This window comes from Ctenopharyngodon idella, chromosome 17 (assembly GCF_019924925.1).
Source record: "Ctenopharyngodon idella isolate HZGC_01 chromosome 17, HZGC01, whole genome shotgun sequence".
Taxonomy (NCBI): domain Eukaryota; kingdom Metazoa; phylum Chordata; class Actinopteri; order Cypriniformes; family Xenocyprididae; genus Ctenopharyngodon; species Ctenopharyngodon idella.
In genome coordinates, this window is record NC_067236.1 from 5,156,646 (window position 1) to 5,167,856 (window position 11,211).

Genomic DNA, 11,211 nt, shown 5'->3' on the forward strand with positions numbered 1-11,211 from the left:
CATTATAAATCTATTCTAGTGTTCGTTCCGGTTTCTACTCTGGTCTTCAGCTTAAATATGGTAGAAAGAATCAGAGGTGACTGCATGTGAGCTATTTGCATTTTATTTAATTTTTAAAAGAGACCAAAAAAAATTGTGATGTTCCTAACTAGCCATTATGCATCTTCACCCTCAGACAAAAGTGGATTTCAGCCATAATACATTAGAGCCCATGGCAGCTTTCCTGCAGCTGTGTGGATGAGCTGAAATACAAAGGCTTTGCTTTATGTATATTTTAGCTTAGTGCCAGTATTCTGTTGAGGCAGAAAAGCAGGTGTTGCTTCCACAGACTTAAACAACAACATCAGGCCTGGCCTCACCCAGATTGGGCTTTCAGACAAGACCATCACAAACTGCCTAATTGAGGAAGCCACAGCCAGCACCATTCTGTCTCCTACAGAACTATCTGGAATAACAAAAAATGATGCAGCAAAACATAAGTGGCTTTGTATGCAATGAAACAAAAGTATAAAAGTGGTTTTATCAGTAATAATCTATAATGCTGTTTTCACTCATTAATCTGAGCAATAGATCAGATTAATGACATTCGTCACTCAAAAAGTGTTAAATTTGCACATAAATGGCAAATTTGTATATAAAAATATGACTTAATTGAGATTGTGTATAGCTAACACCCTGGTTTCATTGGGGTGAAAAACCACATTCTTGTTACCCTAGTGACAACATGTGTCACACTAAGGACCATGTCCAAGAAGATGTGGTCACCAGCTGCCTTCTGAATTATGAAAATATGTCGGCTCCTCCGCATACCATTCCTCAAAGCAGACACGGGGGAGCAGAGCTGTTATCAGCACTTCCTTTCTTTTCCCCTCAAATACTCCCTTCGATTCTCTCAGAATTTTCTGGAGAGACAGTCTTTAATCAGTTTTATGATTCCAGGTAAGGTCTGGCCTTTTCAAGTCCTTCCTGAAGGAAGCGGATGTATGTGGAGGTTGAGGGATCCTCAAAACCTGCTGAGAAACTGAGAGCTGGCCCCTCTTCCTCCTCAGGTTTCATGGATGTCTGGTCCAGGAAATTATTAGCATTGATGTGATGGACCTGGAGAAGTTATAGTGATATTCATCTAAGCAACTTGAACAAGATAGGTTAGCACAGACTTAATAAGCTGGTTAAGAAATCTAAAGCATACTCACCACAGTGCCGTTGGGCAGCGCCACCATCATCTCCACTGGAAAAGTATACATTTCCAAATGCAAACGAGCCTTTTCACTCAAATCCAGATTGTTTTTATCACCCTAAATGAAGGAAAAGTACTTAATTAGCATTGGTGTATGTCTAAATTTGTAAGTTTTCATTTTGGCTTTACAACATACATCAGCTTAAAAACCCAAACTCCTCACCTGCAGATCCTCCAGCTCTTTGACTAGAGACCAGCTGCTGATGAAGCTCTGGTTGAGTAAGGCCAGAACAGGGCGAACTCTCGAGGACTGTCTCTCGAAGAGTCCGCCCTGAACCTACAGGAGATAAGAAGAAACAGAAGTGTGCAGAACACAAATCAGAGAAACATCTAATATATTTAAAATACTTCAAGTACTCTAGCATTCCAAGTATTAACACTGTCAGAGCTGTCATGCTGACTAGGGATGTACCGAAATGAAAATTCTCAGCTGAAACTGAAAATTCTGGCTTGGCTGAAAAATGAAATCGACAATGCTTTTTAAAAATTATATGAGCATATATTTTTGGCCATTTTTCTCTTTTGGTCAAGAAATTTCGGTGCATCCCTAATGCTGACCCTCGTGGCCGGATTTAGCTCTTTCAGCAGTATGTATGCTTTGTTATAGCAGATTATTGGTTATTGGTGTCTTACCTCAGCATGACTGGTCATCCAGGGCTCCCCAGAGAAGGATGGAGTGAACCAGCTTTTTCTCAGCATCAGCTCTGCTAAAGGCCTCACTGAATGGTAAATATGGCACCTTCCAAAGAGAAGACCCATTGATGCAATTACATTTTGAGTAAAATAAATAAAAAAGCCTGGATGTAATGTGCACAATTAGAAGCATTTAGAAAATAGATAAACATTCTTTATTGGCATCTATGGTTCCATGAAGAACCTTTAACATCCATGGAACCTTTCCAATGTTTGCACAAAAGGTTCTTTAGATTATTTCACTCTAAGAAACAAAAATGGTTATTTTACGAACTGTTCACTGAATGGTTCTTTGAGCAACGCTTCATTTATGGCATTGGTCTGAAACCTTTATTTGTAGGGTGAATTTTCATTTCATGCTGACTTTAAAGAACATTCATGAGAACATTCTTAAGAACTGATTTCAGGTGTTTAAGTATAAATTTGTAATACAAAAAGAGTTTGTGGATTGAAGCAAGGGACTCACCTTTTTAAATGGGTACATTGTGACCTCCAAACGTTTTGATGCTTCTTCTCTGCTCAGCTCTGCACTCCAGACAATCTCCTCGAACACAAACTGAATGGGCTCACCTCCCTCCCCTCGGCTGTCAATCATGTTCCCTTGTTCATCATAAATCACTGATGGAGTGGAGGGTCCTGCTGCCTTGAGCTCCATCTGTAAACATATATGGCCCATTTACTTTATGTATCATGTTTCAGCTAATCAGTACAAAAATACTTTAAGCTTTGATTCATAAACAACAAGAAACACTGATTGAAAAGCATGCAGCTAAATGTCAGTGGAAGCAGTTTCAGCATTATGTATAATCATAAATCAAAACCCTCTGAACGTGTTGTGCATTATCATTAGCTCTAACCTGAGGCAGGTATCCAATATCCACCTCCATGTTACTGCTCTCGCTGGCGCCATACAGCCATTCCATGTCTACATTCAGAGTTCTGCCATATAAAAACACACACACACTCAACTGGGGCTGCATGATAACGGTTAAATGGATAATAAACAATCATTTTGCTCAGAAATGATAATTGCAATTATTAATCATGATTAAGATGAATTACGCAGCCCTACACTCAACACCTGAAAAGTGCTTATTCTTGCAGTAAGGAATAGTGGAAGGGAGACTGACTTGTCATTTGGGACGTAGAGGTGAAACTCTCGGACATGAGAGGCATCTTTGGAGAGGATGATGTTACCAGCAAACTGCCCAGGAGTGAACCAGAATGGAAAGTTGGGAACATCATTTAGCTGGAACTCTGCATGGATTCTGTAATTAGTAACACAATACCATCAGAATCAGTTGGAGGCTCACAGTTAAAATAAAGTTAAAACAGGTTACAATCAGATATTCTGTGAGTTCCATACACAGTAGATTTCTACTGGATTTAAAGAAAATCCCTTTTATTATGGATGACTAAAGGCTTATTCTAACATGGCAGTGTGTTTTTTATTAACTCACCTGAAAACAATGTCATAATAAAAGTCACTAGCAGCCCGTATACAAGCAACAGCTCCCTGTGGAGCGAAACGGGATTTCACAAAGGGCCGCAGGTGGAACATGCTCAGCAGAGAGTGGATCAGCACCTGCAGAGAAATTAAACAATCACGTCATCCATTAACTAAAGAGATCGAATCAATCTCCTTCTTTATCAAAATACCCTTCATTACCTCAGACCACCTTTTACTCAACAATTTGGTTTGGATAAATTTAAGTGATATTAAATTAAAATGGTTTAGTAGGTGTGATTCAACTCAAGCACACTCATTTCAAAATTTTAAAGGTATATTTGTACCTCTTTGCCTCGCGGAGTGGGAGGATGATAACGATTATTGGGAAGGTAGCCAGTGAAAATGTTCAATTCGCTGGGAACAATCCACCAAGTGTCACCCAGGGCAGATTTACTACTGGGTGGCAGGAAGACCTTGAACTGACTGGCATAAAACGTGGATGAAGGAACAGCTGGATGTTTCCAAGATCGCAGCCCACTAAGAGAGCTGTGTGAAACCTGATGAGAAAGACACTGCACTGAATTTACCTTATAAACACATTTTGAGTATATACCTTGTAATGGGTCCACATTATATAAATTAACAAATTTATTTTTAATAATAATTAACAAATACATTTGAATAATGTCTTATCAATTTGAATTGTTCATATTACTGGTAATTTTCATTTTTAAATATATATTTTTTAATATATTTTTGAAATCATCATCATCCTGTGCGTTTATATCCTTGTTTAGTGACAAATGTATAAATAATGAAGTATAATGTTAAAATTACCCCTAGAAAGCCATCTCTGCTCTTAGTCATGCTTTCCAGCAGTAACGGCTGCATTTTAGCATGCAGGATCAGCGTCTCTCCATTTGGGTCATGTGGTATCTCCTCTTCAAACTCTGGAGGAGGTGCCACACCTTCAGGCAACAGAGATGGGATTACAACAATGAAAAATGCATTGCTTTAAAGTGTCAAAACCTCCCTGTTTTAGCCAGGTCGTTCACTCCTCAGCTTTGAAAAAGACTAAAAAAAAATGGACCTATAAAGCTGTGGAAAAGTGGGAGTGTAGAGTGTGGGGAGAGGGGAAAAAACAACCAATAAAAGAGTTTTCTATAGTGATGGAGACTGACCTTGAAGCATGTCAATTCTGCTTCAATAGACTATATCTGCCTGTGAAAGGATGTTAATGCTCTGCAAGAGTACAGACAGGGCAAATAATACCTGTGAGTTTTTCTGCAATAGGTTTGAATTCCTCTGGACTGAGATAAAGGTCATGATCGGTATCCAGGGATGAGAAGAAAAAGAGTCCATCTGCTCCCAGCGCCTTCAAACCTTCCTCCTACAATAGATATATTCCAAACAGAAAAGAAACCACATTTGTCACACACAGGCTGCTCCCATTAATGAGAAAACTAATGATGGTAAAACAAGCCTATTTTGCAGTTTGTTCTTTTGAACAGTTTGTTTCAAAGAACTGGTAATACATACATACATACACACACACACACATATATATACATAAAATTATGTCTTCCCGTGGTCCCTGACATCTTATTTCACGTTTTAATAAAATGCAATTTTTTATTGTGTATTGTAATTTCACATCCCAGCTGTTTTTGCATGTTTTAATAAAATATTATTTATTGATTTTCATAATTAACTTTTACATGACAAAAGGATAGTTCACCCAAAAATGAAAATTCTGTCACCTTTACTCCCCCCCAAGTTGTTCCAAACCTGTATAAATTAATTTGTTCTGCTAAACACAGAAGAAGATATTTAGAAGGATGTTTTTAACAAAGCAGATCTCACCCCTACGGAGCCCCAGACATGACATGCAGAAAAAAAAAAAAAAATAGGCTAAATTGTGTGCACGATTTACTATTTCGTTCCCTCGATTTATTAAAACATGGGCAGGATTTACTATTTCATTCCCTTGATTTATAAATCATGCTCGTGATTTTTAAATCGAGGGAACGAAATAGTAAATTGTGCGCACGATTTAGTAAATCGAGGGAACGAATTAGTAAATCGTGCACACGATTTAGTAAATCGAGGGAACGAATTAGTAAATTGTGCGCATGATTTAATTTTTTTTCTTGCATGTCACGTGCGGGGCTCCGTACATTGACTACCCTAGTATTTTTTTTTCTTCCAAATAACTTCTTCTGTGTTCAGCAGAACAAAGAAATTTATACAGGTTTGGAACAACATGAGGGGTAGTAAATGATGACAGAATTTTCATTTTTGGGTGAACTATCGCTTTAACTTTTACAGAAGTACTTGGACCGATCAAGTCCGATTCGTGAGTGATTATTTTAAACCGGTTTAACTGATTCATTGAAAAGATACGACTCAAAAGAACGAACAATTCGTTAGAAAGCACTTGCCCAGTGCATCAAGACACAATGATGGCTCCGTCGACTTATTTTTAACTGAATTCCCAATCCTGACATACTTTTTTATGTTGTGTCTGGGTTTATTATCAGTCTAAGAAGGAGGGCAGCCTGAAGAACATGTAGGAAGCGGCACAGAATTAACAGTGATATGAGAAAGAGGGGGGTTGGTGTTCTAACAATCTCGCCCAGCTGTGGCAATTACCCAACCCTAGTAAATCAGTGGGCAGCTGGAGCGCCAGATGTAAGTTTACTGTTAGCAAATAACAAAAGAGGACGTGGCAAAGATAGTGCGAGTCTGTACTGCCAAATTCTTTACACTTTAAACGAATATTAGAAGAGGAATGTTTAAAGCTAAAACCTATTGCATTTTAGCCAACTACAAAGACAACGAACAGATACATTAAGACAATCACGCAGTATCTCTCATGGCTCTGATAAGCATCACTCCTTCACGGGTCAACTGCAATGAATCCTGAAAAAAACTGGTATTAACTTACATGTCGTTTCACAAGCTGGATGTCCTGGTAATATTTAATGCAAAAGCCGATGAAAGGAACAGCAGCGATTAGAAATAAACTAGAGAGCTGCTTGAAACGTGAGCGGGCGCGTCTGTTAGATGGAGTCGCGCGATCTTCATGACCATCCGTTGGATCTCCAGCAGTACTTTTATCCACGTCTGCGGCCATACTCTAATAAATGTCTCTATCTAGTCTGTATATCATTACTGGGCCACAAAAATAGCCCAGGGTGAAATTAAAACTCTTAAGTGAAATCACACTGACACTGTAGTCATAGGTTCGCTTCCAGTGTACAGTGAGCCGTTACATTGTAGCGGTGCTGTAGGAAATCACTCCTGCTTCTCCTACTAGTGGATCACGTCTCTCGGTCTTAAAGGGCCAGTGCGCACATTTATAACTCTTTGGGTGTGTTCAAATCTAGTGAGCGCCCTATTTACACAACATTGGGAACGTGGCAACGATGCCGAATATGCTGTCTAGATAGGCAGCTGAGTAGGTTTTGAAACACGGCATATAATGCATGACCATAATTATATGGTTCGGGGCCAAAGAATGTACTGGCTCTGTTGTGCTGCTAATATAGCTAAATATTCGAGTAAAGTCCATGATATGGGCATTTCAACCACAGGCAGGCTAGACGTGTACACCGAGTTATTTTTAGTTAATACTAAGGGAGAACAGAAGAATTAGGTAAATAATATTAAAAATTAAGAAACAATGATTAAAGGACTTGTAAAGAAGGATATTATGTACATTCCAACTGTGGTAATTCCAACAATAAAACCATAATGTAGGGTCTAATACTCTTTAATCAATACATTTCCATGTTTCTTCCATGGCAGATTAGATTTTTAACAAAAAATGTATAGAGTTTGCTGGCATGGAATTCATTTTATATTATACATTTAAATGCAATTGCTCCAGAAAGGCACATAATAATCTAAAATATAGTGATAAATGACATTGGTGCAGTGTAACAGTGGAGAGGTTTCCTAACTACATTTGAGAGGAGACATTAATTGTTTTATCATTTTATTTCAGCTCTCTTTAGGGACATTTAATTAGTATACATACACACACAGTAAACACTGTGAGACTTACAGTCCCAGAAGGTTGCTTGCTGTAAGCAGACTTTAACAACTTAATTTCACAACAGTGTATGAAAGTAGTCAGCTGTCCCAGGACTTCTCCAAAATCAAACAGGGTCTAAATTTACAGAGAATTGTCAATGAATATTTAAAAATATCAACTTATTTTAACTTGTTTCTTTCATAACTTGTAATATACCTGACACTATATATATATATATATATATATATATATATATATATATATAGTGAGAGAGAGGTTTAAATGTAGTTAAATGAAGTTTTTCCATCTCCATAAATTAATTTCAGCTCTGAAAGAGGTTAAATTGTTGGTCTGAGTCCAGACGTAATGGTTTTACTCAGAAGAGTCCACAGATATGTAAAAAGAAGTCATCTTTCAGTCCATATCCTCCTCGACCTGCTGTGTGTGAACCTCTATGTTGGTTTTGGGTGGGATGTAAGAGCCCATTCCTGCTGCCCGCTCTGCCTCAGCCTGCGTATACGGCTCTTCCCTCAGCTTCTTCAATCTTATTAAAAAAAAATAAATAAAAATAAATTAGGAAGGAAGTCTGAACAACCAGGGATTCGTTACGTAGCATTATTCTAATTCTAAATGGGGAAACCCAAGCATAATTTTGTTGGGTTATGTAGGTAAATGTATTTTATATATGATCCAAAGATTCAACAGAAGAGAAGAGGAAGATGTTATCAAGGCTCTGCTCACCGTTTTTTATGAACTTTGGTCTTGAAATGCTCTTTCATGGTTTTCAAATCAACAAAATATCTCCTGCAAAAAAGGAAGAAGAAAAAAACATTTCAGATGAAAAGCTGAAAATTATGTGTGTGCGTGTGCTGTGTTTTCAGTGGTGGTGAGGAGTGACTTACGAGCAGTGCAGACAGTAATGCTGGGCACTGCCTGTAACATCATAATCTACATCTTGCTTTAGTAACTTGGCAGCATTTGCAGGGATCATGTCTGCATGGATCTGGTCAATGTCCTTTGTCCTGTGCTTGGTCTTCCATATCTTGCCAAGACTCTTCTTTTTATGGTTTCCTACCTGTTTGGACTTACCCATGATCTGAAAACAAGAGGAGAAAATAGTTTTCGAATTGAGTTTAGGGAGTTTTGAATTTCTTGATAAATAAAAGATCTTCAGCTTCTCCAAAAGACAACATCATTGTACTTAAAGATGTCATTACAACTCAAATCTGCCGTCTGAACCTTACCTTTCATCTGTCAACAGAAAAGATTAGCTATCAAATGTCAGAACAACACATTTATTAAAAAAAGTTTACAATTTAAGCTCCAGTCTGAAAATTAGCAAAATTGAGTCTTTCCTAAAAGAGAAAATCAGTTCGTATGACACTGATATCACTCCCAAAGAACAGTAATCAATTATATTCAACAAACACAAAACAACCACTCAAAACATGTTTACATTCTTTCTATCTCGCCATAGCGCACTTTCAGCAAGTTGTCATTATGAATTATGGATCTGTAAAGCAGAAGTGAAGAAGTATATGTATTACTTTACTCACGTTAACACGCAGCTGCTTCACTATACGCACGTTGGACACCCGCTGGAATAACTTCCGGGTCGACACTCGGCAGAGTGCTCGTGTAATGTGCGCGTTCACCTCTAATGGGCAGTACAGACAGCACACGACTCAAAAACAATCAGACGAAGCAGATAGTTGTTGCGTCGTTGCTATGGCGATTCTGGCGCAACCATCCGTAGTGACTTAGTGTCAAGAGTTTTTTAGTAAAGCTTTTACTAAAACCAATTAAATACAGCATCATGTCTGGTAAATATATTCATAATATAGACTACTATAATATATATTCTGAATATAAATACTTGTTATTTGCTGAACAACTTAATCTTTTATGGTTTTTGTTGTTGTTTTTGCTGTTACTTTAATATATAAAAGTCCCCTTAATTTAACTTTGCTCCTTTTTTTGCAGAGACTACAACACTTAAAATCTCTTACATTTTCCCAAACGGAGACAAATATGGTGAGTTAGAAAAAGCTGTCAGCTTTTGACATGTCTGTGAATTTTCACTATTATTTCAATAAGCTCATTAAAAAGATCTATTTGTGTGTTTGTGTTTAGAGGGCGAGTGCTCTCGTACTTCAGATGGTGTGGTGATAAGGAAAGGTTCTGGCACACAGACATCAGCCTCTGGACTTACATACACTGGGGAATGGGGCAGTGATAAGGTGTGTGTGGGATATGATTTTTTTATATTAATTAAAAATACTTAAATAAGTGAATCAGTCTAAAGCACTAAAGCTTTGTGCTGGACTGAAAGTTAGTGACATACTGGAGCTTCAGTCATCTGATCTCCTTTCATAGCCTACTATTTTTATGCTTTTATATCAGTTTTGAGTGCATTACGCAGAAAAATGCATTAAATGTAAATTTTCTTAATATGTTTTAAGTTACTATGTCTTAGTTGCTGTTGTTGTGGCCTGCAGATGAATGGCATAGGAACTCTTACACACCCATCAGGAGCAATTTACAGTGGCCTGTTCAGAGACAACATGTATCACGGCAAAGGAACTTACACATTTCCAGATGGGACAAAATACACTGGAACCTTCAACAACAACAGGTGATACAATATAAAATCAGTCCTTGGTCTCAGTGACAACCTGGTGTTATATGCAAACATATGCAAAGCAGGAATCGGCATTGCTTTTTATTTTCATGAGAAAAGCTCAGTTTAAGTAAGAAAATAAACATTTTAAAAAATGTTTTTGCAGATTAGAAGGTGACGGGGAGTTCACAGATTCACAAGGACTTGTGTGGACTGGGAAGTTCCATAACAAAGCAGCACTAGGACTGAAGCTCAAAGTCAACATGTGACGCACAGATATACACTGAACTTTAAAAGATATTTTGAATTACACTGAATTATTAAATAACGAGAGTACAATATGAGTATCTTACCAAGACTATGAAGTGAGCATTTGAGTCCACCTAAGGCAAATCACTAAGAATTAACGCCTGTGAAACACACAGCTTGCAGCCTTGAGGCATTGATGTGATCTGTTAAACAGATGAAATGACTTCAGTTCCAGCAGCATCCAGCGAACATCAAGAACACATGTTCCCACACACTGCACTTTAGAAAGAATCACTACTTTGTTTTGTGCAAGGGGTGAGAGAAATGTGATTCTCTGTGTACTGTTCGGCCATTGGTGGAACGCATCTCGAAAATACACGAGCACGCACAAGCAGCCGAGCTCATGACTGTGGTGAGAAGTCAGGAGTTGTGTAAGAGCGTGAAGCTCAATTTCCTGTCTTCTGGAGTGAGAATGTGTTTACTGTGGATCAGGAGAGCTCAATCCTGCTCCTAGAGATCTACCACACTGCAGTCCACTTCTAATCCTGCTTTAAATAAACCTGAAGCTCCAGTGCGTTTGATTAGACTTGAAACTGAGGTTTTTTATTTATTGGTTTCATTGTTTTACCTTAATTGAATTTGGTATGACTCAATGTTCACTTCTGAGTTTATGACAATAATTTTGTGGGTGTTTTTGTTCATAAGTGTAGTGGATGCTTTCCAGAGCTCATACGGAGTTCATTGTAAAATAGAAAATTGGTCTTAAAGGTTGAAGAGGAAATTGAATCGTCTGATTTTGAGCCATAAAAATGCTAACAGCCTCTCCCTTCATCAATCCACTTACTGTAAAACAAGGCCTCTTTTTGTCTTTGACTTCATCAGACTCACATGTTTCAAAGAGGAGGGGAACAGATAGGTGGGAC

At 38.0% G+C, this 11,211-nt stretch overlaps 3 protein-coding genes across 3 annotated transcripts; 1 reads left to right on the forward strand and 2 right to left on the reverse strand.

The window, feature by feature from the left end:
- Positions 1 to 87: 87 nt before the first annotated feature.
- On the reverse strand, positions 88 to 6,721 carry selenon (selenoprotein N). Its single transcript, XM_051867867.1, is given in 13 exon segments — positions 88 to 1,098; positions 1,194 to 1,295; positions 1,401 to 1,472; positions 1,474 to 1,514; positions 1,871 to 1,976; positions 2,397 to 2,585; positions 2,788 to 2,869; positions 3,061 to 3,198; positions 3,391 to 3,515; positions 3,725 to 3,937; positions 4,218 to 4,348; positions 4,653 to 4,770; positions 6,328 to 6,721. Coding segments are annotated over 13 exon segments (1,677 nt in total). The 5' UTR covers positions 6,517 to 6,721; the 3' UTR covers positions 88 to 927.
- Positions 6,722 to 7,367: 646 nt separating this feature from the next.
- Positions 7,368 to 9,106, reverse strand: znf593 (zinc finger protein 593). The gene is made up of 4 exons (XM_051867959.1): positions 8,976 to 9,106; positions 8,322 to 8,515; positions 8,161 to 8,223; positions 7,368 to 7,963 (listed from the first exon to the last, which is right to left on the reverse strand). The coding sequence occupies exons 2-4, from the start codon at positions 8,510 to 8,512 to the stop codon at positions 7,834 to 7,836; spliced, it is 384 nt and encodes a 127-aa protein (XP_051723919.1). The 5' UTR covers positions 8,513 to 8,515; positions 8,976 to 9,106; the 3' UTR covers positions 7,368 to 7,833.
- On the forward strand, positions 9,104 to 10,881 carry morn2 (MORN repeat containing 2). Its single transcript, XM_051867958.1, has 5 exons — positions 9,104 to 9,242; positions 9,403 to 9,453; positions 9,553 to 9,659; positions 9,918 to 10,054; positions 10,206 to 10,881. Exons 1-5 carry the CDS (start codon positions 9,236 to 9,238, stop codon positions 10,306 to 10,308), a joined length of 405 nt encoding a protein of 134 aa, XP_051723918.1. The 5' UTR covers positions 9,104 to 9,235; the 3' UTR covers positions 10,309 to 10,881.
- Positions 10,882 to 11,211: the final 330 nt, after the last annotated feature.

Coding starts and splice junctions, on each gene's coding strand:
- znf593 (XM_051867959.1), bottom strand. CDS start 8,512: ATGGGTAAGTCCAAACAGGTAGGAAACCATAAAAAGAAGAGTCTTGGC. Junction 8,224..8,321: donor CATTACTGTCTGCACTGCTC/GTAAGTCACTCC, acceptor CCTTTTTTGCAG/GAGATATTTTGTTGATTTGA. Junction 7,964..8,160: donor ACCAAAGTTCATAAAAAACG/GTGAGCAGAGCC, acceptor TTTTTTAATAAG/ATTGAAGAAGCTGAGGGAAG.
- morn2 (XM_051867958.1), top strand. Junction 9,454..9,552: donor CCCAAACGGAGACAAATATG/GTGAGTTAGAAA, acceptor GTTTGTGTTTAG/AGGGCGAGTGCTCTCGTACT. Junction 10,055..10,205: donor GGAACCTTCAACAACAACAG/GTGATACAATAT, acceptor ATGTTTTTGCAG/ATTAGAAGGTGACGGGGAGT.